This window comes from Carcharodon carcharias, chromosome 7 (genome assembly GCF_017639515.1).
Source record: "Carcharodon carcharias isolate sCarCar2 chromosome 7, sCarCar2.pri, whole genome shotgun sequence".
Lineage (NCBI taxonomy): Eukaryota > Metazoa > Chordata > Chondrichthyes > Lamniformes > Lamnidae > Carcharodon > Carcharodon carcharias.
In genome coordinates, this window is record NC_054473.1 from 14,347,274 (window position 1) to 14,372,959 (window position 25,686).

Genomic DNA, 25,686 nt, shown 5'->3' on the forward strand with positions numbered 1-25,686 from the left:
TGTAAGATCACAAGATCTATGTAAACCAATGTGTTAGCAGTGCGGGGAACCTCTACAGAAAGGAGTACTTTAGTTATGGAGTTTGCTGAACACGTGTAGTTGCTTCTGCTGTCTTATAAATAACGCCAAATGTTTCCACTAAGAAAAGTTGCCTGAAGTTCAGCTCTATAACAAACTGGCGACGAAGATAAATCAGAAATGGTGCTGTGCCTCGCCTAGCGGTTGTGAATATTTAAGCTCGTTAAAAATAACAGAAGATATACTCATCTGAAATACCAGTTTGGTAGAATCAATCGCTTTGAGCCAGCCTCAGACAATTGATCTCAGTATAAAGAACACCTTGCATTCTTCTTTCAAGCAAACAAAATCATGAGGGAAGAGAAGAGGAGAGTGATCCTGATCCTCCTGAGTCCTTGTGGGAGCAAAACCTACAGTTTGATTCAAAGCTTGATGGCTCCTAGTGCCACAGATTTGAAGACTTTTAGTGAATTGGTAGACCTTGTTAAGGGACATTATCAACCCAAGCCCTCAGTTACAATGCAGAGGTTCAGGTTCAATTCACAAAGTAGCGCCCTGGGTGAGATAACCGCTAACCATGTGGCGAAGTTAAAGCAATTAACGGAATATTGTGATTTTGGTGAAACCCTGAATGACGTGCTCAGAGATCGTTTGGTATGTGGCATGCAGGAAGACACGATACAGCGAAGATTGCTGGTTGAAGTGAATCTTGATTTAAAGAAAGCATCAGAAATAGCGCTGGTGATGGAAAGTGCTATAAGAGGTTTATAAGCGCAAAATGGCGCTGTACACCAAATCAGGCGAGAACAGTCGGTCGAAAGCCAGGACTCCACCACAAATTGGGAAACAGCCCCCGCTAACTGAAAAATGAGAGGAAGCAGCTTAGTGTAATGAGACAGTGCAAAGCGAGATTTAAACAGGCTTCCAAACAACAAAGTCCAATGAAGTCTATAGTGCAGAAGAGCCTGAAACAACAAATTCAGATATTTATTCATTATTCAACATGAAAGTTAGAAAGACTGCCAATATTTGTTACAGTGCAAGTGAATGGTAAACCATTAAAAATGAAAGTAGAACAGGAGCTTCCACCACTGTAATAGGAGAACACACTTTCAGATATCTAAATTAGGGCAGTCAAGAATTAAATTTGGAACAAACATCTGCAAAGTTGAAACTGTACACAAGCAAAGAAATCCAAGTAAAGGGCATCACCAGAGCAACTGTTCATTACAGAAACAAATCGGCATATCTACCAGTGATGGTATTGAAAAGCAGAGGACCAAGCTTTCGGGGGCAAAATTGGTTAAGGGAAGTCAACCTTAATTGCCCAGTGAGGTTTCAAAAGGAAACTGCAAGAGTTCCTGTCTTGAAAAAGGAACAAGACAGGTGTTGCAGAAAGAGCCTAGGGTCTAAGGACTGCAACAGGATGAAAAAGGAATGTGTAAGGATCCAACAACCTGAAGAAATGAAAACTATCTTAAACAACGACATGGAAGGACAGCAGAAGAAACTCAAGAAGGCCCTGCTGAATGACAGACTTCAAGTCGAAGTGATTGTGAAAGACCTTCACACACTACAAGATTCCCTCAAGTCAAAGTTTGTGCCTCTAGAAAAGTACAAAGAAAATCAGGAAGAATTTGACATCTCTCTGAACAAACTGAAGAGCCAGTTGGCAGCGAAGACGCAACAATGTTCAAGCTTCCAAGAGGAGGCTATCAGATACAAGAAAAAGACAGAAGAGCTGAAGAATCAGCTAAATGAAGCTAAAGAGGCTTTGAAAGCAAAAGTTGTAGAATTCTTCAAGAGGCGAGCAGATAATGAAGTCTTGGGTGACTCACCTACTAAACTAAGACAAGTTGAAATTTCAACTGAGAGAAGTCTGGCCGACAGTGAAGTCAAAAAGAAGGCCGAGGCTAAATTCTGTGGTAAAAAGAAGACGACACATATAAAGAAGATGCAGATTTGCTGATGGGGCAGGACTGAGCTTAATACTTCCCAATTTGGAGGGGAAGGTGGAGAAAAGTCAAGGGAGACAGACAGCGACGCATGGCTTGTATAGTCCTGAGAGACAATTTACTGTTGGAGAAACAGTATTTGTAAAGAATTTCAGTGGAGGACTGAAGTGGTTACCTGATACAGTAAGTTCAGTGACTGGGTCATTGTCATACCATGCAAGTGGAGGGCTGGATCACCTGTAAGCACGTGGATCATTTAAAAAAAAGAAGGATATCACAACAAGATATTGTTCCACCTGTAACCATGACTGAACCACTGGTTCCTATATAAGATGATCAGCCAAGGAGAGACATGCCTGATGTCTTTATCAGATTGGAAGACACTGTACTGCAAGTGCCTAATGAGGTACCTGATGGTAAAGCGGCTCCTGAGAGCATGCTTCCCACGAAAGAATCTGAAGTCGTGGAGCTGCAACGTTCCACACAGATCAGGAAACCACCTGAAAGACGGAACTTGTAATTTCATGACCTTTGTAAATATTGTAGTGTCATGAGATAAATATCCTTGTAAACACAAAATGTACAGAGAAGTTAAAGGGGGAGGAATCTAGTAATTATAGTTTTGGAAAATGTTGGGCTGTAGCTTTAAGAATAAGCCCTGTGATGTAAGATCACATGACCTGTGTAACCCAATGTGTTAGCAGCACAGGGAACCTCTATAAAAGGGAGTACTTTAGTTATGGAGTTTGCTGAATGCGTGTAGCTGCTTCTGCTTTTTTGTAAGTAAAACCAAATGTTTCCACTAAGAAAGGTTGTCTGATGTTCAACTCTACAACAGTTCGATTTCCTTGAGAACTTAACTCTGCACACTTACCTCCTCCTCCTCCTCCTCCAAGGCTCCAGGAGGCTTCTGATCACTGTGGGAAAGGTCAAGAACCAAGTCCTTTTCCTCTTGACGTAGCCTCCAGATTCCTGGCGGTTAATAACTGTGCCCTCATGTTCGAAATACTGTGGAGGGCGCAGCAGACCGCCACTAACTTGGAGAGGCATGTGTACTTGGCGTAGAGCTCCCCCAGGTGCTCCAGGCATCAGAGTGTTGTTTCAGCCAGCCGATGAATCTGCTTCATGACGCCCCTGTGCGCTCCATGATTTTCATTATGGGCCAACTGTCTTTGCGTGGTCGGGTGGGTCATCAGCTCCATGTATGGGGCTACTCTTTGTCCCTGGGCAGCTCCCCTCCATTGTTCTTGGAGGTGCAAAGATGGTGGGAACAGCTTGCTGCCTCAGAATGAAAGCATCAGTCTGCTGCCAGAATAGTGAGCATTCACCAAAATGGTTGCACATCAATTGAACACTGATGGAATTGTTGCCCTTGCAGTTCTTATACCTCTTCCTGTTGACATGGGTGATCCACAGAGCTATGTGCATGCAGTCGATGTTTCCCTGCTCCATCGGTAATCTTGCTACCCTTGCAAATCCGCGTGCCTACTCATTCTGCCTCTCTATCCTTAGAAAGAACACAATGTAATTGCCTCTCTTGGCACATAATGCCTCCCTCACCTCCTAGATGTACTGATGGATGGCATAGTGGGAGATGTTGGATATGTTGCATACTCTTACCTCAGAAAATCTGGTCATAGAGAAGTTTAATGCTACTGTGACCTGTCACTGCACATCCTTGCCCTGGTATGAGGCTCCGGGTTGTGTTAAAGGAAGTAGCAAACTTCTGCAATCACTTCCTTGGTGCAGCTGAGTCATCTCAAGCATTGCTCCTGGCTCAGATGGAGGTTGGAAAAGTGTTCTCAGTAAGCCCTTCTGTAGAAAGCCCCCCGCCTCCCTGCTTTCTGCAGTGTCTGCTCTATTTGTTGGCCATGTTGCACAGACCCATACGTCTTACAGACTACAGGTGGCAAGATCCTCTGCGCTCTCTGAGTGGATGCACAAGCTCACTACCAGAGCTTCAAGAACAAGCCATAGTACTCTGATCAACTTTGAAAAAGCAGAACTAAGTCAAAAGCACCTCATCTGCAAGTTGGATGGCTGGCCCTTTAAATATTGTGAATCAAGATTTCCCATACAGCCGAACACATGTTCAACTATGAGTGATTAGCACAGGATTCAGTGGACCAGTGCAAATGAAGTTTCAACAACGTGCATCAGTGGTTTACTGACATCACAATCCAAAGTCCCCTGACACTTCTGGTGCCTGCATGACATCTGTGGGGCTACGGAGCCAAATTTTGCAGCCGATGTCTCTGTTTGAGCATCTTCTCTACTGCTCCTTAGGATAACAGTAGTTAGATTCTTTCTGGTGGAAAATGCCCAAGGCATTAACCCACAGATTAGTGTGTCTTAGTTTAATGAATTTCTGTTTATTAGCTGTTTAAGAGTTTTGAGAAGAGGGGAAAAACTTTTGTGACACATTACGGAAGGATATCACACTCTTACAGTAGTTGGCAAGATCATTAGCCAACACCTAGTTTTAAATCTATTGATGTCACACGCCGTTCTTGAACAAATTGATATTGTCCCCATGAATTACTGTGCCTTAAAAATACACGAGATACCTACAGTGGAAAGAAAATAAAGGCACTGGTTTGTTTTGGTGTTTTCTTTTCTACCCTCCTTTCCTGCTGTGTTAAAGGTCCACAGGCACAGGCCACCCTAGACTTTTAAAAAATTCATTCACGGGATTTGGGCTTCACTGGCTGGGCCAGCATTTATTGCCCATCTCTAGTTGCCCTTGAGAAGGTGGTGGTGAGCTGCCTTCTTGAACCGCTGCAGTCCATGTGGTTTAGATACACCCACAGTGTTGTTAGGAAGGGGGTTCTGGGATTTTGACCCAGCGACAGTGAAGGAACGGCGATATATTTCCAAGTCAGGATGGTGAGTGACTTGGAGGGGAACTTCAATGTGGTGGTGTTCCCATCTATCTGCTGCCCTTGTCCTTCTAGATGGTAATGGTCGTGGGTTTGGAAGGTGCTGTTGAAGGAGCTTTGGTAAATTTCTGCAGTGCATTTTGTAGATGGTACACACTGCTGCTACTGTGCATCGGTGATGGATGGAGTGAGGGTTTGTGGATGTGGTGCCAATCAGGTGGGCTGCTTTGTCCTGGACGGTATCCAGTTTCTTGAGTCTTGTGGGAGCTGCACTCATCCAGGCAAGTGGAGAGTGTTCCATCACACTCCTAACTTGTGCCTTGTAGATGGTGGACAGGTTTTGGGAGTCAGGAAATGAGTTACTCATAGCATGATTTCTAGCCTCTGACCTGCCCTTGTAGCCACAGTATTTATATGGCTAGTCCAGTTCAGTTTCTGGTCAATGGTAAACCCCAAGATGTTGATAATGGGGGATTCGGTGATGGTAATGCCATTGAACATCAAGGGGACACGGTTGGATTCTCTCTTGTTGGAGATGGTCATTGCCTGACACTTGTGTGGTGTAATGCTACTTGTCACTTGTCAGCCCAAGCCTGAATATTGTCCAGGTCTTGCAGCATTTGGATAGAACTACTCAGTATCTGAGTCACCGTGAATGGTGCTGAACACTGTGCAATATCAGTGAGCATCCCCACTCCTGACCTTATGATGGAAGGAAGGTCATTGATGAAACAGCTGAAGATGGTTGGGCCGAGGACACTACCCTGAGGAACTCCTGCAGTGGTGTCCTGGAGCTGAGATGACTGACCACCAACAACCACAATCATCTTCTTTGGGCTAGGTATGACTCCAACCTGCAGAGAGTTTTCCCCCTGATTCCCATTAACTCCAGTTTTACTAGAGCTCCTTGATTACTTTGCTAAAGAGCCATTCTGCATGCATGATTCAAGACAGTGCATACTCAAATACGATGCGCATCACACCTGAATCCAATCTGTCCTCAAAGTACATCAACACCTTTATACTTCCAGCGTCACCATGCAACAGCTAGGAGAAGGAACACTGACTGTATCCTCTAGCATTTGAGTGTCACATAGGCAATGATTAAGGGCATTTAACCGCCAGGCTATCACTTCTGTTCCTGTTTTAGATCCCAGCCCTGCATTTACTAGTTACTTAAGCAGCTTGTTTCAGCTGTTTCGTCTAAAGATGTTACTGGCCTTCTAATTCCTTTTACTAAATATGTCTCTTATCTAACCCAGTGGTGTATGATTCACTTTGTAAGAAGAATAATCCTTTCCAAGAAAGGAATTAATTTTCCCCTCCCTAGTTCCTGAATTGCTGAGGCCAGCTGTAACTGCAGTCCCAGTTTAGATCAGATATCAAGCTCACAAATGAACCTAGGATAATCTGGGCCATGTGGGTTCTTTATGTGTCACCTTTACCAATAGAACCAGTTTGTATGTGTAAAGAATAGCTTGCCCGTTTAATTTTCTTTACCCCTCTTCCCTGCTTGCTCTAGATCTTTACACTTCTTTACAATCGTAATTGGAAAAAAACATAGGAAATCAATTTGTGTATTTTCAGCACAGGAATTGCTGTGTTGGCTAGGATTGACACCCTTGCTGTTATTCAGCATTGGTGATACTTTACCATGAGTTTGAACATGGGGCACACATAGTATAAATAGAACACACATCAGATGGTTTGCACATGCACATTAGCCCATGACAGCAAAAACCCACAAGATTTAAAATCTTAAGGGCTAATGATGTCTTGTGTGAAAACAGAGGGCAGAATTTTTCCCGTAGTGGGCCCCACTGGCTTGGCGGTGGGCGGGCAGGCAGCTGACTCCTGCCACCAAAACAGGCCCTGCTGCCATTTTGAGTGGGCGGGCCAATTAAGGCCTGCCCGACGGGAAGCGCTATGCGCTTCCTGTGCGGGGGGGGGGGGGGGGGGAAGAGAGAGAATCCCCAACTGTCAAAGTGCGCTCTTTCGCGCATGCTAAGTGCTGTCTCAGGGAGATTAGTGGCAGGTTAAAAAACTCTAAAAACAGAAAAATAAAGACATCATTAACATGTCCCCCTCATGTGACAATGTCACACGAGATGGGACATGTTAATAAGAAGCACTGAAACTTTATTAAAGTTTTTAAACACGAACATGAAACCTCATCCCGCCAGTGGATGAGGTTTCATGTTTTATCAGAAGCCCCCTGGGGCTCCTGGCCTGCCCGCCAGCCTTAAGGTTGGACGGGCAGGGCCTGTAATGATCTTAATTATCCTGTCAATGGCTTCAATTGGCCATTGACAGGTTGGCGGGCGGACAGCTGATTTCGCTGTCTGCCCACCTTCCTAAACATTTAAATGGACTGGAGTGACGTCGGGGGCATTATTTTTTTCGTTGGTGAGTGGGCCCTGCCCCCAAATCGCCGACGGGAAAATTCTGGCCAGAATTTCTTATCCCATTGCTCTGGAATCAGGAGTATTTCAAAAGAGAGTTTTTTTGCCCCCTTCACCTTCACTTTCTTTCCTTGTAACAAGTCTTTGGCCCTTCCAAAATGGCAGGCAGGACCCAGGTTCAGAAGTACTGCCCCATTTCCAATAGATCCCATTTTCACCAGTAGTGGAAAGGGGATGGGGTGTGACTCACACATGAGGAAAACCTGAACCCAATGTTCAGTTCAAACAGATTCTATTTTTGCTGTAGCAAGGACCTTAACCTGCAGTGTGGGAATTATAAGTAGACATAAATGCTCTTTTAAGGTGGATGAAGTCTGTAAAACTGTCAAGCTATGAAGTTATTTAAATCCTCAGCCCTTTAAAAATTAAAAAACAGGTTGCCTGTGTTATTGAGAGATTTAAAAAACTCTGTTCTATGAGTTACAATTGCTGTTTATTGACATTTTCGCAAGGGCGATCATTATGCCATTATTAATGCTTGGCTACTTTCCATAACCTGTAAGTATCTCAGCAGGAGATCCTAAATTCACAGACTGACATACAGCTCAAATAGCTTATGAAAGGATTTCATGTGGAGTCTTTGATGTGGGGTTATAAATACAAGTTTATTTTTATAAGGGATTAAGTTCATGGAGAGATTTAAGTGTTTTGAATGGGTTTTCATGAATGGGAGTGTTTTTTTTAATACAGTAAAGGTTGTAATAGATGTTTAGACCTTTATATTATTTCATCTCAACTGAGGTCTGCCCATGGTAGATGCTGAGTGAGTTGGCATGGAGGGTATAAAGCAAAGCATGGTGTGTGGGTTGGCAAGAGGGCATGGGGATGGGTCAGAGGGAGTGTGAGAGATGAGGGCTAGAGGGCCTTAAATGTAACAAAACAGCAGGATAAAGCCCCAGAGAAGTGAGTCTGTGGCCACATTTTGATCTGACATTGGGCCTGACTTTATCTCACATCTGCCCCTTGGAACGAAGATCCCGCCATTTGAGGGAGTTTCTCCTGAGGCAAATGTAAGCGAACTGGAAAAATTCCTGATTCGTGCCTGTTGCCTCAGGAGCAAAAATCCGGGCCTTTGACTCTGATTCTTCTCATTTTAGCTGCAAATTCTCCAACCCATGGAAGTAATGATGACCATGAAGCTACAAGATTGCCTTAAAAAACCCCATCTTGTTTAGGAATTATAGGAACACTGTGAAAGCCCTACACATCTGTGTTGTACATGTCCTTTTCGTAAAATGTGTGAAATGTTTGTGCCATATCTGCTTGAATTTTGAAAAACACCTGTCAGCCCAATGATAGCTTTTGTCTGCTCATAGTTGGGTTGTGTCCAGAAACAGCATTTTGATCTGTATAACACTACAGTGAACTACTGGTAATCTCACACTGGAGTTGGGAGCAATCTGAGGTGTTGAATTAAAGGTGGTTTAACATTTCTGGAGCATAGTTCATCTAGTGCTAGCTGCAATCTTTAGTATAATTGAGGTGATCATCAAGGAACCTACTACCTTGTAGTAAAAGTAGATCAGCAAATCTGTTATTGGGTTAAGGCTACCAGCTCCTGCAAGCGAAACTTGGGAGCGGGTCCCTGTTTTTTGCACCCTGCCAAATTCAGTTTCTGCATTACATAGGTAAACACAACAGCACTAGAAACACCAGCCTGTCACGGAAATGTAAGAGACAGGCAGGCATCAGGCTCCTTGGATGGGATGGACTTGATTATGTAGTGTAAGGTAATTTTAAGTGCATTGTGAAACTTTGAAAGAGAATTGGATAAACACTTGAAGGGGTAATAGTTGCTGGCTTGTGGAAAAAGGGCAGGTGAGTGGGACTAATTGGATAGCTTTTTCAAAGAGCAGGCACAGGCATGATGGGCCAAATGATCATCTTCTGTGCTGTATCATTCCATGGTTCTAAATAGTGAAATCTAATGTAAGGGAGCTAGATACAGGCAGGTAAATAATCAAGTTGAACATTCCCCAGAATAGAGCAAGTAGCCCATTGTAGGATCAAAATCTCCTCCAATTGGGAAATTTATGGAACAAAATTTCAAACCCGTGGACATGTTTTGATCTCATGATTGGAACTATAAATTTAAAAAAAAATAAGCTGCAGTACAGGGCTGGGCAGCAAAGGGATAATTCGGAAATTTAGTGAAAACACAGTAACTCATCAAAAGGGTTTGGGCATTGACTAATGTGATCAAGAAGTCTAATTACCCAATACAATGGCACAAAGGACATATCATCAATATAATACTTAGGGAATTATTCAACGACCACAGACAATAGTACTGGAATAGGGTCATTCAAACTCTCATCAACTTTGGAGCCAGGTGCTATCACTGTGCCACCTCAAACAGCAGGAGAATTGCTCATACGGTGAGAACTGGTAAATAATTATCTGGATATATCTTCCATGGAAAACCCTGTATTGTTTCAACCAACAGGGGCTGATGACATTTGTCTGGTTTTTGTGTGGAATCAACTAAATGAACATTGGAACAACAGGAAATAGGTTTTGCCATGCTTGAGTTAAATTATTAAAGAAGAAGAGCAGGTCTAAGGTTTTGGGCTGCTGTTGGAAGAAGGGTCAAGTCTGGTCACCTTGACTCAGAGCTACAGTCAACACCGGACAGACCAGCCGTGTTGGGGACTGTAAGTATTTTCAGCCATATCGTGGTGACACTGGCCTGACGGTTTTGGGTTGCAGTCAGAAGAAGGGTCGAATTTGGTCACCTCAACTCAGGCCTACTGTCAACACCGGACAGATCAGCCACGTTGGAGATTGTAAGCTTCAGCCAAATCGTAGTGGTATTGGTCTGAGTGTTTTGTGAAGGTTTGGGGCGAAAACTTTGTGTTTTTTGTCGGTACCTTGTAACTTGTTTCAGCCATATCTTGGTGATATTGGTCTGAGGGCTTTTGTTCTTAAGAGTTCAGGACAGGACGTCATGTTTTGCCCATGTTTTTGTAAGTTTTAACCGAGTCGTGGTGATTTTGTGTCGGGTACTAGGAATAGGTTGTTTTAAATTTTGGGTTTTGTCCTGTGGGGTTGTGGGTGATTCAATAAAGCAATTGTGAATTATCAGGAGAAACTTGTCTCACCGGCCATTCTGTTCAAGCCATACACTTGCGAATCTGGTGTCACGAGCTTGAGTGTGGGGAGGGTCTCTGAGGGAAAATGGGAACCCCTACACCATAAATAAAAGCATATACAGGTACTTATTTACACTGGTAAACGGGTAGCTCTTATAAAGCAGGAATTCAGCTGAGAGAGGACAGAAACAGGTCCCAGTCTTGGTCAGTTAAAAGGAAGGAGCAGAGAAACAGGCTCCAATTAAAGAAAAGGGCTGCAGGGAGCAGACTTTAAGTGAAGAGGACTTGGGAGAAGCCCTGGTAATTGAACAGGGCTCAGAAGGAGCCTTGAAGATGCAAGAAGGCAGCCAAAGATTGGTGACTCCTTGCTGCTGGGGCAAAGGTACCCTGTGGAGCAGTAGTATTGCTTGGCACAGCCGAAGAGCTGAAATAGTGCTTGTAAATTGACACTTGAGTGTACTCTGGAATCCAGGGGAACGGAATCTCGGAAGGCGAGATCGAAACCCTGCAAGGTGGGCCATCGTTGAAGCCATCTGGGTTGGAGTGACTTTTGGACAGAATTCCAAGGCGAGATCTTCAAAGGTGAAGATTGGAAGCCCTTGTAAAAGAGACGAAGTTTCAGTGAGATTGGCTGATTCACAATGTAACAGACATCTGGGTGGGTTATTTTGAAATCTGTGGAATCTGTTTTGGTCCTATTTGGCATTTATTGTCCAGTGTGGTGTTCGACTACAGTTGGCTTGTCCACATATACCTCATACGTACCTTGAATGTTAGAGCATAAGATAGATATTGTAAATTGTTTTATCTTTCTAACCTTATATAGTAAAGTTTATTTTGATTTGTTCAAAACCTGTGGAATCTTGTGGCTTCCTTCACTTAGTCAGTGTCTTGGATCTCAAACTTTGGCTACTTTAAATAAAACGTTATTGGTCCCTAACTGGATCTCACCAACAACTTGGGGTCTGGCCAAGGATCATAACAAGTTGCATGAAAATTAGTGAAGACGATGGGAGTGGCTTTCTGATCTAGAAATCATCATTTGGGAAAATGCTATCAATTTCCGTGGATTTCAATATACTGATTTTTTTTCTTTTAATTCAACTTACCTCTTCTGACAGGTGCCTTCTCTTGCTTGGGTCAGTTCCTGGAGACTGGTAGTTCCAAAGTACCTTCACACATGTTTGGACAGTGAATATAGGCAGGTTGTTCAGCTACATGGGTATCACAGTTGAGCTAAATACTGCTTTTACCCATCGTGGACCTGTGCAGACTTAGCAGCAGGATGCAATGCACAACTTGCACATCACTGCACACTGTGCTCTGAAGAGTCATATTGGACTTGAAATATTAACTCTGTTTCTCTCCACAACTGCTGTTAGACCTGCTGAGTTTTAACAGCACTTTCCGTTTTTATCTCACCTCACAACTGTCAGGGATGGGAACCCTGGGTGAATTCTTTTACCCCACGGCTCTAAACCGAAATGCTGAGGCCAATTGTAAACAACCCCAAAAGGCTGCTCCAGATCAGCACGTACCAGAGATCGGATGATTACCATACTAGGCTGTGAGAAGAAAGACCCCATCTGACAACATTGTCTATCGAAAGCACTGCAGCAAGACTTAATCTTGGCTGGAGTTTCTGTGATCAGATAGTGAAAGGAAACCGCAAGGGAATTACCCAGCATAGGCAGAAAGACACAGAGGCGTGAGTGACTGGCAAAATTTACCAGGTTTCCAGTTGCAACGAAACTTATGACAATATTGGGATAGAATTTTCTCTAGAGAGGAAAATGGGGGGAGGTGGTGGAAGCCGGGTATGGGGGTGGGGAAAGAGGGTTCCCTTGATCGGCCAATATAACCTCAGCAGAAACTCCAAAGGAATTGCATAAATGGTAGTCTGCAGTATAGTAGATGATAGAGGGAACCCCCATGAAAATTTCAGGTGCAGGTGCAGAATGAGTCAGAGTGTTACCATATAGTGGGCAAAGGAATGTTCTGATTCAGACTGACCGTCAAACCAAATATTTCATTATGCTCAAATTAGACCTCTCATGGTTTTGCTCACTCTTTTATAATAACGGAGCTGTTAAGTGATGCAACACATGACGTTTCATGACTAACTCACAGTGACTGATGAAAGTGAAATTATACGTTTTGACGTGGTAAAAAATATTCAGTCAGTGGCCTTGCTTACTGCATGTTTTTCTACCTACATGTAATCAATTTTTAATTAATCCTTTTCAAGATAAACAAGAGGATGCTAGACAAGATGTACTAGGTTGGAGGTAGATAACTAGTAACACTGAGGTAGGTGAGTATCATGGGGGGATTGGCAGCACTGGGGAAGTCTAGGTCTTTAGTAGAAATGAATCAAGGGTCTGGGTATCTGGAAGCACCACAATGAAGACCTTAGGTTATTGTAGAACTGAGGTTTGGCACCACTGAGGGTGTCACTCTGAGATTTGATGGCTCTTGAATGGGGAACTGGGTTTGATAGAACTCAAATAGTGGTCCTAAACATTTACAGCACTGTGGTAAGGGTTTTGGAACACTGAAAGATTGGTATTAGGGTTTTAATAATGCTGGAGCATGAGTCTTGGGGCAATATAATGGGGTCCTGTGATTCAGAAGAATAAACTGTCCCAAATTCAGAGGCCCGAAAGCAAAAAGGTGAATACAAGGTGCTCATGGAGGTGGCTTGCAGATTTTGGTGCAGTTTTGTAGTTACATAATTGTAAATTGTTAAATATGAAATTGTGAGCAAATCAGAAAGTAAGATTTATTGAGGCTAATCATTGCAGCCATAGAAAATTGTTATTGCAGCTTCTCTGGCAAATATCTTTGGCCCAACCATCTTCATCTGCTTCATCAATGGCCTTGCTTTTTTTAAAAGGTTAGAACGTGACTATTTGCGGGCCATTCCAGAGTGCTGAACTTCGTTCATAACATGCCCCTGAGTCAAAAGGTTGTGGATGTAAACTCTGTTTTCTGAAGAGTCAAATTGGACAACTGTCAGGAATGGGAATCCTGGGTAAATTCTTTTCCCCTTTGGTTCTAAGCCAGAATGCTGAGGCCAATTGTAAACAGCCCCAAAAGGTTGCTCCAGAGAAAGGAGTTAGACTGGAAATTTAGTGAAGTCCAAAGAGAATGCTGCACTGTCGGAAATGCCGTCTTTCGGATGAGACGTTAAACCAAGACCCCGTCTAGCCTCTCAGGTGCACAGGATCTCAGGATGCTATTTCAAAGAAAGGCAGGGGAATTATCCCCAGTGTCCTAGCCAATATTTATCCCTGAACCAAAATCACCAAAACAGATTATCTGTTTATTATCTCACGTTGCTGCTTGTGGAAACCTGCTGTGTGCAAATTGGATGCTGCATCTCCCTACATTATGCCAGTGCCCACACTTCAAGAGAATGTCATTAACTTTGGGATGTCTTAATGTTGCAAAAAGCACAATTACAAATGCAAATCTTTCTTCTTCTTCCCATATACCAACAATCACTGCACATTACTACAGTATTTGAAGCATTTTTGAGACCTTTTAGAGGGTTAGCGCATTATAAATTTTGCTTTTGCTCAAGCAAACTTTTGAACAGTCAACAATACTGTTCACACTGACTAGATGTACCAACAACTTACATTGGTGCGGAGTTGTGCATAGGAAGCATCCCCCACTCCCAGTGTAGCGCAATGAAACTCAGCACTTCTCATAGAAAAAACACATGCAATGCCTTTCATCAGCTCTCTGCTGAATCACGAGGTGGGTTAGCCTCATCACCACCGCTTCATCTTCCCCTGGAAATAAAGCATCTTTTTCATGAGAAAAAGGAACAGCTGTAATTATCCAATGACACTTGTGTTTCCTGCCAAACTGGTGGTTTATACACATAGAATGCATTGAAGGGTAGTTATTTACTGAGAAATCTGTGGTTCCCTCCATCAACACCTGCCCCCTGCGCACCATGATTTGTAGAAACGGCAGTTTACAATGGGGGGGGCAAAAATAGAAATGAGAGGAGAGGACCTTTGCACAAACCACAATCAGATAATGAAGCTGAGTAAATAACACTAAGCCATCTTATAACCAGGGACTGCGTAAGTGTGCTGAAACACTACAGCATAAACACAAATGATCAATCTTTAGTGATCTACTTTTGCTTCAATTGTTCCTCATTTTATCAGCATTTTAATGACTAAATGATCACTATTATCCAAACAAGCTGCAAATAGTCATAAATAGACAAACTTGTGATCTGTTATAAGTGAATTTTATTTCTCCAGTTTTTTAAAGAATAATTGTTCAAAATGTTTTCTTTCCGAGACTCTGTTTCTTGTCCAGATCCTAACAAAAATGTTCCTAAGTGTGCTATGTCCTTTAGGATTAGAAATCTGTCTTTACCCTTTCTCAAGGGCAACTAGGGATGGGCAAAACATGCTGGCCCAGCCAGCAAAGCCCACATCCCGTGAACGAATAATGATAAAAAAAAACAAATAAACTTGCAGCCATAATATGGTTTAGGTTCAATGAGCCTTGATTGCAGGGAAGCACGCACTGAAATTATACATAGGATTATCATTATGCTTCCAGTTTAACCAATGATGGAAAAAATGTACTAAGCCTGATATGTACAGCTAAAACCATTCATCAGATGTTAGCAAAGTTATTCAACATATGCTATAAAGCTCAAGACAGTATCCTCAAACGGTATACTGGGTGATATGACAATAAATCAGAGAATATGGTCTCTCCTTCCCGTCTGCAGTTGCTTCTCGCTGTGTCTTCTCTGATCTGTTTCTGACTCTCTTATTCTCTTCCTATCTGCTGCTCCCTTCCTCACCCCTCTTACTGCCTAACTCAACTCTCTTCTGAGTTTTCAATCTTTCTCTGAAGAATTCATACGTACTCGAAACGTCAACCCTGTTTCTCTCTCCACAGCCTTCAGACCTGCTGAGTTTTTTTTGGAATTTTCTGTTTATGTTTCAGATTCCCAGCATCCGTAGTATTTTGCTTTATTTCAATCTTTCTTCCTTTGTGTTGAAAGTGGTGGTGTCATGGCATGGTGTGCCAGTGCTAGGAGCAACATCTGGGATATGAGGTAAATACTGCCTCGCTCCAGCCTCCATCCCAACCCTTCCCCCAGAAGCTCACATTTCCTTCCACATCCTCTCTTCCATCACGCCTCTTAACACATCATCCCCAATACTGCCTTCCTCTGCTACCACCCCAACACACCCAGTGACTGCACTGCACTGCGGAACTCTTCCCTACAAAACGCAGTCAATGCTAACTTAATTAATAAATTTAAATCCGAGATTGATAGCCAAGGATATTAAGGGAAATGGCGTCAAGGCAGATGGAGGGAATGAGGATACAGATCAGCCACGTTCTTATTGAACAGTGCGGAACAGGATCGAGGGGCTGAATGGCCGACTGCTGTTCCTAAATTAAGGGATAGTCTTAGCTGACACTGTGGTACTTGCTGTCAAAAGCATTATAATATTAAAATATTAGAGGCAGTTGGGCAAATGTACTGCTTAGTGGAGGACTAAACAACTTGGTTGAATTTATGGTCTGTATTGAGCTGATCTCAGTCAGGATAGCAGCTGCTCTCAGGATCTTGTGACTGATAACATAGAAACAGGAGAAGGTCATTCAGCCCCTCGAGTTTGCCCTGCCATTCAATTAGGTTATGGCCCATCTGCACCTCAACTCCATTTATCTGTCATTGCTCAGCAACCCCAATACGCTTCCCTAACAAATCAATCTTGAAAATTTCAATCGTACACCTCCACAGCATCCAGTGTCTTTTTGGGGCCAGGGTTCCAGATTTTTACTACCTATGGCCTGAAAATATGTTTCCTGAGGGGCTTAAAAAAAAACAACCAGGATTTCTATGACTGTTTACAATCCTGGTTGAAAGTTTTTGTGTTTGCGTGGATGTTCAGATTTAACATTTGATATTTAGGCACATTGTCTATCCCTAGTTACCCTTGAGAAGGTAGCAATTGGCCTTCTTCTTGAACTGATGAAGGTCACGTGGTGAAGGTTAGCCTATGGTGGATAGTGGGGTTGGAGGAACCAGGATTTTGACTCAATGGGGATGAAAGAGCAGCCATACATATATCCAAGTCAGGATGGTGTGTGACTCTGAAGGAAACTTAAAGGCGACGGTGTTAGCATGCACTTAGAGTCACAGAGGTCTACAACACAGAAAAAGGCCCTTTGGCCCATCGAGTCTGTGCTGGCCAAACAAGTACCTAACTATTCTAATCCCATTATCCAGGACTAGTCCCTTAGTCTTGTATGCCATGGCAGCACAAACGCACATCCAAATACTTCTTAAATGTTATGAAGGTTTCTGCCTCTACCACTCTTTCAGGCAGTGAGTTCCAGAATCCCACCACCCTCTGGGTGAAAATATTCTTTCTCACATCCCCTCTAAACCTCCTGGCCCTTACCTTAAATCTATGCCCCCTGGTTATTGATCCCCCCACCAAGGGGAAAAATTCCTTCCTGTCTACCCTATCTATGCCCCTCAATATTTTATACACCTCAATCATGTCCCCCCTCAATCTCCTCTACTCCAGGGAAAATAACCCCAGTCTATCCAATCTCTCCTCATAACTAAAACTCTCCAGCCCAGGCAACATCTTGGTAAATCTCCTCTGCACTCTCTCTAGTGCAATCACATTCTTCCTATAATGCGGATTCCAGAACTGCACGCAATACTTTAGCTGTGGCCTAACCAGCATTTTATACAGTTCCAGCATAACTTCACTGCTCTTATATTCCATGCCCTGGCTAATAGAGGCAAGTATCCCATATGCTTTCTTAAATACCTTATCTATATGTCCCGCTACCTTAAGGGACTGGTGGATTGTCCCTCTGATTCTCGGTACTTCCCAGGGTCCTATCTTTCATTGTGTATTCCCGTGCCTTGTTTGTCCTGCCCAAGTGCATCACCTCACACTTAACCGGATTAAATTCCATTTGCTACTGATCAGCCCATCTATATCCTCCTGTAATCTAAGGCTCTCCTCCTCACTATTTACCACCCCACCAATTTTCGTGTCATCCGCGAACTTACTGATCAACCCTCCTACATTCAAGTCTAAATTGTTTATATGTACCACAAACAGCAAGGGACCCAACACCAATCTCTGTGGAACCCCAATGGACACAGGCATCCAGTCACAAAAGCACCCCTTGACCATCACCCTCTGCTTCCTGCCACTCAGCCAATTCTGGATCCAATTTGCCAAAATGCCTTGGATCCCATGGGCTCTTACCTTCATTATCAGTCTCCCATGCGGGACCTTATCCTTGATGAAGTCCAAGTAGACTACGTCAAATGCATTGCGCTCACCCACACACCTGGTCACCTCTTTGAAAAATTAAATCAAATTGGCCAGACATGACCTCCCCTTAACAAAACCATGCTGACTGTCCTTGATTAATCCTTATCTCTCGAAGTGTAGACTAATTCTGTCCCTCAGAATTACTTCCAATAGTTTCCCCATCACTGAGGTTAGACTGACTGGCCTGTAGTTCCCTGGTTCATTATTTCCTCCCTTTCTGAACTGTGAGAAGTGGATTGAGCTCTCTGTAATGCTCACTACTGCTTAATGATTTACTGCTGTATAATGTCTTGCCTCATCTACAAAGACTGGCAGACTAATGGAGAGAGACTCCAGTGTCCATTAAATCAACCCCAGCAGTTGTCACCTGGAGCAGAAGGGAAGAAAAAAATTGAGGAATGCTGCTGGGATGAATATCTATAAGGAAGAAAGAAAGACATATTTATATAGCACCTTTCACAAACTTACCTCAAAAGAGCGTCATGGTCAGTGAGATGCTTTTTAAGTGCTGTCACTGTTGTAATGTAGGAAATGTGACAGCCAATTTGTTCACAGCAAGCTCCTACAAAAAGTGATATGATAATCACCAGATAATCGGCTTTCTTTTTTAAAAAAAAGTGATGTTGGTTGAGGGATAAATATTAGCCAGGCCCAGTCAGAGCTCCTCTGCTTATCTTGAAATTGTGCCATGGGATCAGTTTCTTCCAGTTGAGGGGACGGATCGGCCTTGTTTAACAACTCAACTGAAAGACAGCGCCTCCGACATTGCAGCGTTCCCTCAGTCTCCACTGGAAATTTCAGCCCAGGAGATGAGTTCAAGGCACGGTTTCTTGGATGGTGTGGGTTCCCTCCCTGCCACCAGAAGAGTTGCAGGGCCCCTCGATCACAGAAGCCCGGCAGCAATTTAATGCTCCGAGAAATGTTAATTGGCTGGAGACGGGACTTCAGTTCCTCACTGGAGCAGAAGTCCCACCTCAGAGAGCTGCCAACCAATCTGATTAGCCAGCAGCTCTGTAGTCCCAGTGGTGGCAGTGGTCAGGACTGGGACTACAAGCAATCCCCAGATTCTAAGACCTGGAGTCCAGGACCAGGTGAGTGCGGGAGGTCTCATGAGGCCTGAGGGGGGTGGGGAGATGGGGACGTGTGTCTTGATGGAAAGACCAGGAGGAGGAGGGAGCACTTGCAGGAGGCAGATCTGGGGATGGCGGTGGTGGTGGAGGGGGGCGGGGGGATGTGGTAAAGGGGCCCTTGAGGGAGGTGCCCCTCTTCTCATCTGAGGCCTAAGCAGGGTGGCCTGCTGGCTTCTCAGACGTCCCTGAAATCCTCCTGACAGCCTCAACATTGAAGCTGTGGGATGTGACCCTTGAGTGATCAGCTAATTGGCCAATTAAGGGGTGAAGGCAGTCAGGCTTAGCCAGGCTAGGTCTTGCCTGCCGAATAGAAAATTGGGGCCAGGTGAGACAGCGGTGCTAAGGTCACCCAGGGAATTTTATGGGCATTTGATAAGATGCCCATCAAGGGTTACTACACAAATTAAGAGCTCGTGGTGTAGGGGGCAACATATTAGCATGGGTAAAAGATTGGTTAGCTAACAGGGAGAAGGGAATAGGGATAATTTTTGGGTTGGCGAGCTGTAACTAGTGGAGTGCTACAGGGATTAATGCTGGGGTCTCAACTATTTACAATCTACAGCAATGATTTGGACGAAGGGACTGAATGTAGGGTGGCTAAATTTGCCAATGAAACCAAGATAGGAGAATAAATTGTCAAGAGGAAGTAGAGAGCCTGCAAAGGGAGATGGACAGGTTAAGTGAGTGGGCAAACATTTGGCAGGCGGAGTACACTGTGGGAAAATGTGAACTTGCCCACTTTGACAGGAATAAAAGAAAAGCAGCATAGTATTTAAATGGAGAGAGTGCAGAATTCGGTGGTGCAGAAGGATCTGGGTATCCTGGTACATGAATTACAATGCAGTTACAGCAAGTAATTTGGAAGGCAAATGGAACGTTGGTGTTTATTGCAAGGGGGATGGAATATAAAGGAAGGGAAAAGTTTTACTGCAGCTGTACAGGGCCTTGATGAGACCACATCCAGAATACTGTGTACAGTTTTGGACTCCTTATTTTTTATATATATGTGAAAAAGGATATAATTGCGTTAGAAGCAGTTCAGAGAAGGCTCACTCGGCTTATTGCTGGGATGAAGGGGTTATCTTAAGAAGTAAGGTTGAACAAGTTGGGCCTTTATCCATTGGAGTTTAGAATGAGGGGTGAATGCATTGAAACATAAGATCCTGAGGGGACTTGACAGGGTACATGCCAGGAGGACGTTTCCTCTTGTGGGGGAGACTAGAAACAGGACATATTTTAATAAGAGGTCTCCCTTTAAGATGGAGATGAGGAAAAATGTTTTTTTAAAGAGGGTTGTTAGTCTGTAGAATTCTCTTCCCCAGAAAGTAGTGGAGGCCGGGTCATTGAATATATTCAAGTCAGAGTTAGATAGATTTTTGATCAACAAGGGTTAGGGGTTCAGACAGGAAAGTGGAGTTGAGACCACAATCAGATCAGCCATGATCTTATTGAATGGTGGAGCAGGCTCGAAGGGCTGAATGGCCTACTCCTGCTCCTAAGTCCTACTTTCCCATGTGTTCCCCGGCCTGCAAACTTGGCAGTGAAGAACTGTAAAATTCTGACCTAAGTCCCTGGAAGGGATACTAGCCACCCCTTCTGACTCAGAGGAGAGCATGCTATCAACTGAGCCACAGCTGACAACATAATAAGGATTGTGAGTTATCAGGATAGGTAGAGGGATGGTTAGCTGCTGCTTGAAACTCAATGGTTTCTGGGCTATCAAATGATTTGTTTGTCCCATTCATCTGGAGGCTCAATTAAGAGCTCCTTGAACAACATATATGTCATATATTTGATACTGCAGGACAACCAGCATGTAGATCTGAAATTGTATGGAGAGCGCTGGGGACAGGAAGCAGCACAATACCCCATAAATTGTAGAATATCACCGAGCATATTCAAAACACCATCGCAAAACGACTTTGCAACGAGTGAATAAGTAAAAATAGATCAGCACGCAAGACTGTGAGACAGTGTGACCGCTTTGGGACAGGGGTTAAAAAAAAACATGCACAAAATTGCAAATATCTATTCTGTACGTTAGCTCTGAGATTCAAACCTAAAATGTGCCAATTCAGCCATCTGGTGGACACTCAGGGTAGCGTAGAACATTAATAAAGGAGGGAATAAACCAGTGCTTCCCTAACTTTTTCCCATTGTGACCCCACTTTAATGCTTGAAAATTGACTCCAGAGCAAGAGCAGGAACTTGGGGAGAATCGTTGCATTTGGTGAGGTCGGGGGGGTGGGAGGGGGGTGGGTGGGTGGGTGAGGGTAGTGAGTTGTTGAGAGGGTGGGGTATGAGTTGTTGAGTGGGCACCAATCATTTTGTCCACAACTATTTTGAAGACTCTGATGGGGTCTCGGAGTTAAGAGTCATGCATCCTTGGCGCTCATCCTAAGACTATCTCGCTATTCACCACAACGTGTGTTCAAAGTATCTCCTCTGTTGCAAGTGGGTCAATGGAAGTCCACGATTAGACGATCAAAGTGCTGAAATGAATGGTCAGTCAGGGCAGTGAAAGGTTGTCCCATTGATGAACCACTTGGGGGCAGAAAAAAAACACCTTGGCCAGAATCTAAGCTCGACACTCTGAGTTCATGACCAAATTATTGTCTGGTAACCTCAATGGGTCTCGCGACCCATGGTTTGGAAATTCCTGGAATAAAGAATGCCTGACTATGAAAAAGTGATATTATTATAAATAAAAACAGAAAGTGCTGAAAAAACTCATCAGCATCTGTGGAGACAGAAAACACGAGTTAACTTTTTGAGTCCAATATGACTCTTCTTCAGGGCTCTTCTTGTGAAATGATTTTATTATGCTGTATTCAATAGTGGTGTATAGCAAGTATGGGAGATTCCAAGTGTAACATGGGATACATCTCTCTAAGCTAAGAAACTTGAGCACAAAATCCAGGCAGACACTCCACTGCAGTACTGAGGGAGTGCTGCATTGTCGGAGGTGCCATCTTTCAGATGAGGCGTCGAACCATGGCCCAGTCTTCCCTCTCAGGTGGACATAAAAAGGGCACTATTCCAAGAAGAGCAGTGGTAGTTCTCCCCAGTGCCCCAGCTAATGTTTACTCCTCAATCAAATTAGCGGCTGCATTTCCTACATTACAATAATGACTCCACTTCAAAAAAATGTTTCATTGGATGGAACGCCCTGAGGGTCTGAATGATGATATAAATGCAAGTCTTTCTTCCAACCTTGTAGTCCAATCATCTGGTAGATCAATTGAGCTACACTGTCCACTCTGATGCAGTTTATTCATTTCCTTAAATAGCTGGGTTCTGCTGCTGGTTGGTACTTGCTTCAACATTGCCAGGAAAAAACATACCTATCACTAGAAAACAGAATAAAACAGCTTCCCTGAACTCGACCTGTACAGATTATAAATAGGAAAGGCTGGAGTGTATTTCAAGGATGAACCTTCTCTCAAGGTTCAGATGACACTGATAAATGGCTCAAGCTTCACTGGCCCAGTTTATAATGTCACTTGAGCTGTCTTGTAACACACTCCAGCTTGGAAGTAATCTAATATAAACTGTGACATTCCTGACATAACTGAAAAGTCTGACTATCCACTAGCAGATCTCCAATGGTACTGCAAGCGGGGACTCAAGTACTGTCCAGTTTAACAGAACCAGTGGTCAGCACCAAGTGGAGCCACAGTTTAATGCAGGTTGGGAGGTAATACAACAGGCAGGGTAAAGCCTTAAAGAAGCTCAGAAGATGCTGGGCTGCAAGTGTGGGACAAAGTCACAGGGGCCAGGGGAATATTCTTCATATTTTAAGAAATTAGTAAGACCTAATATTCTCTCCAGGGATGGAAAACGAGAGTCAGGACTTTTATTGGGTGCGGAAGCTGCCTCCGGGAGGAAACAGTCACTCGCTGGGATTTTCAATGGGACATCCCCTTAATTAGCATGGAGACAGATTTTCTGTCCAATTAACAGTGATAGCCTTTTGAAGGAAGAGGGCAAGGGCTTCCAGCTTGAGAGGAGGAGCAGGCTATGATAACAGGTGAGTAACAGAGAAGATGCTTCAACATGGAGGTACCTTCTCACCAACATTTTTAAAACTTTAAAAATGGTTCTTACAGCTAGGTCAGCTCTGTGCAGGCAGGGAGGAGTTGAGCTCTTATACAGGAAAGATCTGGCTGCTCTCGCACGAAGGGAGGGCTTTTAGGCCCACCTGGAGCACTGCCCCCACCACTGCACCTAAACCGGCCCCCAAAAGAGTGGAAAATTGGAGGCCAACTGGAAATTTGCAGTCAGATTCCTTTAGTTGGATTTAACCAGACTTTTAAAGAGCCTAAGCAACCACCAGCGCCAGTATTTTCAGGCCCTGTCTTCCTCTGTTCCTTACTATGGCCAGAAAATCCTGCCCATAGCATCAGGGAGAGAGGCCCAAGGAAACAGAGTAAAAACAGCAAGAGGATAAAAGTGTGGCGGCAGAGCAGTGAAAGTGAGAACAAAGCGAGACCAGCAGCAACATTTTCATCCTGAGTGGCGTTCTACAATGAATGCTTTGGTCCTCTACTCGATTTATTTATCGATATAGAAATGCAGGATGCCTCAATGAAGTGGAATACAAACACACCATCGTACAATCCCGCAAGGTGATTTTGTGATTGAATGTATTTGCTTACCTCTGTTTCTGGTCTAGGAATAAAGACTGGTGGCTTTAGTTTCAGGGTCAGATCACGGAAGTCCCACTCCTCGATCACATACTGCACAGGCATGCTAGGAAAGAAAAGAGAACATGCTGCAAAATAAACCATTCACAAAGTTGCTAAACTATTGTTTCACTATAAACACAAGGAATCTCCACAGTGGCCTGTGTTTGACCAGAAGTGTAACACTGCACCTCTGGTGTATCAATGCCCTGCACTAAAATATGCTGTCTCCATTTCACATGTGCACACCCTGATTTCACCAGAATTGTCCTTCGAAGATGTGATGAAGCTTCCACACAGTGAAGGAAGTAAAACCTGCTCAGTGAATCCTAACAGGTTACCTGGGCACTGGTCAGTCACTGGATACAAAGTGACATTGGATGAGGCTTGGTGCCAGCTATCTTGCCAGTAACATCAGGTTTCAGAGTAGCGTGTTTGAGCTTAAAGACAGCAAAAAAAAATTACTTCTAAAAAAAAAATGACAAGGATAAAGGAACTGTAAAAATATTTTTGAAGTATCATACTGTTGAAGGCGCTTAGAACACAAATTCCAGATCATCTGCTTCTGCTCTGTAGTAAGTGGACGAGATAGGACCTCCTCTGCAAGACTGTGAACCTGCAAAAAGCAGAGGAAAAAGCAATCATTAAAAAGTGAGCATGATTGCTGAATAAGGATGAACCCCACTGTTCTCACTGTGCTCATTCACCACATTGATACACAATGGAAAGAAATAGCGCTGAGTGAATTCATTTCAATATTGTGGAAATATATTTATTGAATCAAAAAATAACACAGAACAGAAGGAAGCTATTCAGCTCATTGTGTTTACACTGACTCCTTGAATAGGCTATCCAATTAGTCTCACTTCCCTGTCCTTTTCCCATAACTCAGCAAATGTTTTCTCTTTCATGTGTTTATCCAGCTCCCTTTTGAAAGCAGCACAATATACCTGGGACTCAGTCCACGAGGGTGGTGGGAGAGGAGTGATCAATTATTTCAAAAGGAAATTAGATGGGCACCTGAGAGAAATATGCTTGCAGAGCTTTGGGGATGGAGCAATGGCGTTATTGTTGTGTTAATTATATTGTTAAAATACACAGTTGAAGGGCTTTGTTTAATTTGGTTCCTAGAGTACAGTAAACTTTGTGTTATTCGGCACTGTACCATCCAGAATTCTTTACTAACCAGAATTTCTAATGTTCCTCTAATGTAAACCGCAATTTTATCAAACAGAAGCAATTACAAAGTTATCCGGAACCTATATCTGTACACCGTATTATTTTATACTTTAATTTATGTCTTATGTACTGTTGAAGATTTGAAGTAAAAAGAATGCTGTTCTTTCCTTCCCAAGTACTTGCATTTAAGTTCATGCTACAAGTAATTGGTAAATGGAACTCTCTGTTAACTGTGAATGCTACATTATAAAGATTTTACTGTACTCATAAAAAGCCACTGCTGGGACACTGGGGTGGGAATTGGAAGCAGACAGATGCAATGCTGATTGCTTGGGCAGCCTAGGGACTCCACAAATTGCACCCTGGAGAGGGCATTCCAGTTTCACTGCAGAGCAATAAGGCAATACAGGAGGCAGCAGTTACCAGTGACAAACCCAGCTTGACTGGTGTCAAGAATAGTTACTGTGGGCCTGGGATCAAAGACAAATGTACACCAAGTTCTCATCAGAGAGTTGCTCTACACTGACAATGCTACGCTAACATTCCACACTGAGGAACAACTGCAGTGGCAAATGGATAGACTCTCATGCCTGTAAAAGGTTTGATTTGGCCATCAGCATCAGGAAGAAAGATATTGTGATCCAGAATGTTGCCATTTATCAGCACGGACAATGTGACACTGGAGGTTGTCGGGAGCTTCACATATCAAGGGAATTCTGAGGGGGGACTTGACAGGGTAGATGCTGAGAGGATGCTTCCCCTTGTGGGAGAATCTAGAACTGCGGGGGGGGGGGGGGGCACTGTTTAAAATAAAGGGTTACCCATTTAAAACTAAGATGGGGAGAAATGTCTTCTCTCAGGGGTTGCTGGTCTTTGGAATTCTCTACCCCAGAAAGCAGCGGGGTCTGGGTCATTGAATATA

General features: G+C 43.6%; 1 protein-coding gene across 10 annotated transcripts in view; it reads right to left on the reverse strand.

The window, feature by feature from the left end:
• The window catches only part of hemk1 (HemK methyltransferase family member 1), a 109,910-nt gene that overhangs the window by 74,567 nt on the left and 9,657 nt on the right, over positions 1 to 25,686 (reverse strand). For all 10 annotated transcript variants that reach the window (XR_005943553.1, XR_005943555.1, XR_005943554.1 and 7 more), the window contains 2 exons: positions 24,110 to 24,201; positions 23,559 to 23,652 (listed from right to left, as the gene is read on the reverse strand). Coding sequence is in view for 7 of the 10 variants with exons in the window: in XM_041191894.1 (XP_041047828.1) it covers positions 23,559 to 23,652; positions 24,110 to 24,201 (186 nt within the window). In the remaining 3 variants the exon portion in view is untranslated. The remainder of the gene's footprint in view (positions 1 to 23,558; positions 23,653 to 24,109; positions 24,202 to 25,686) is intronic.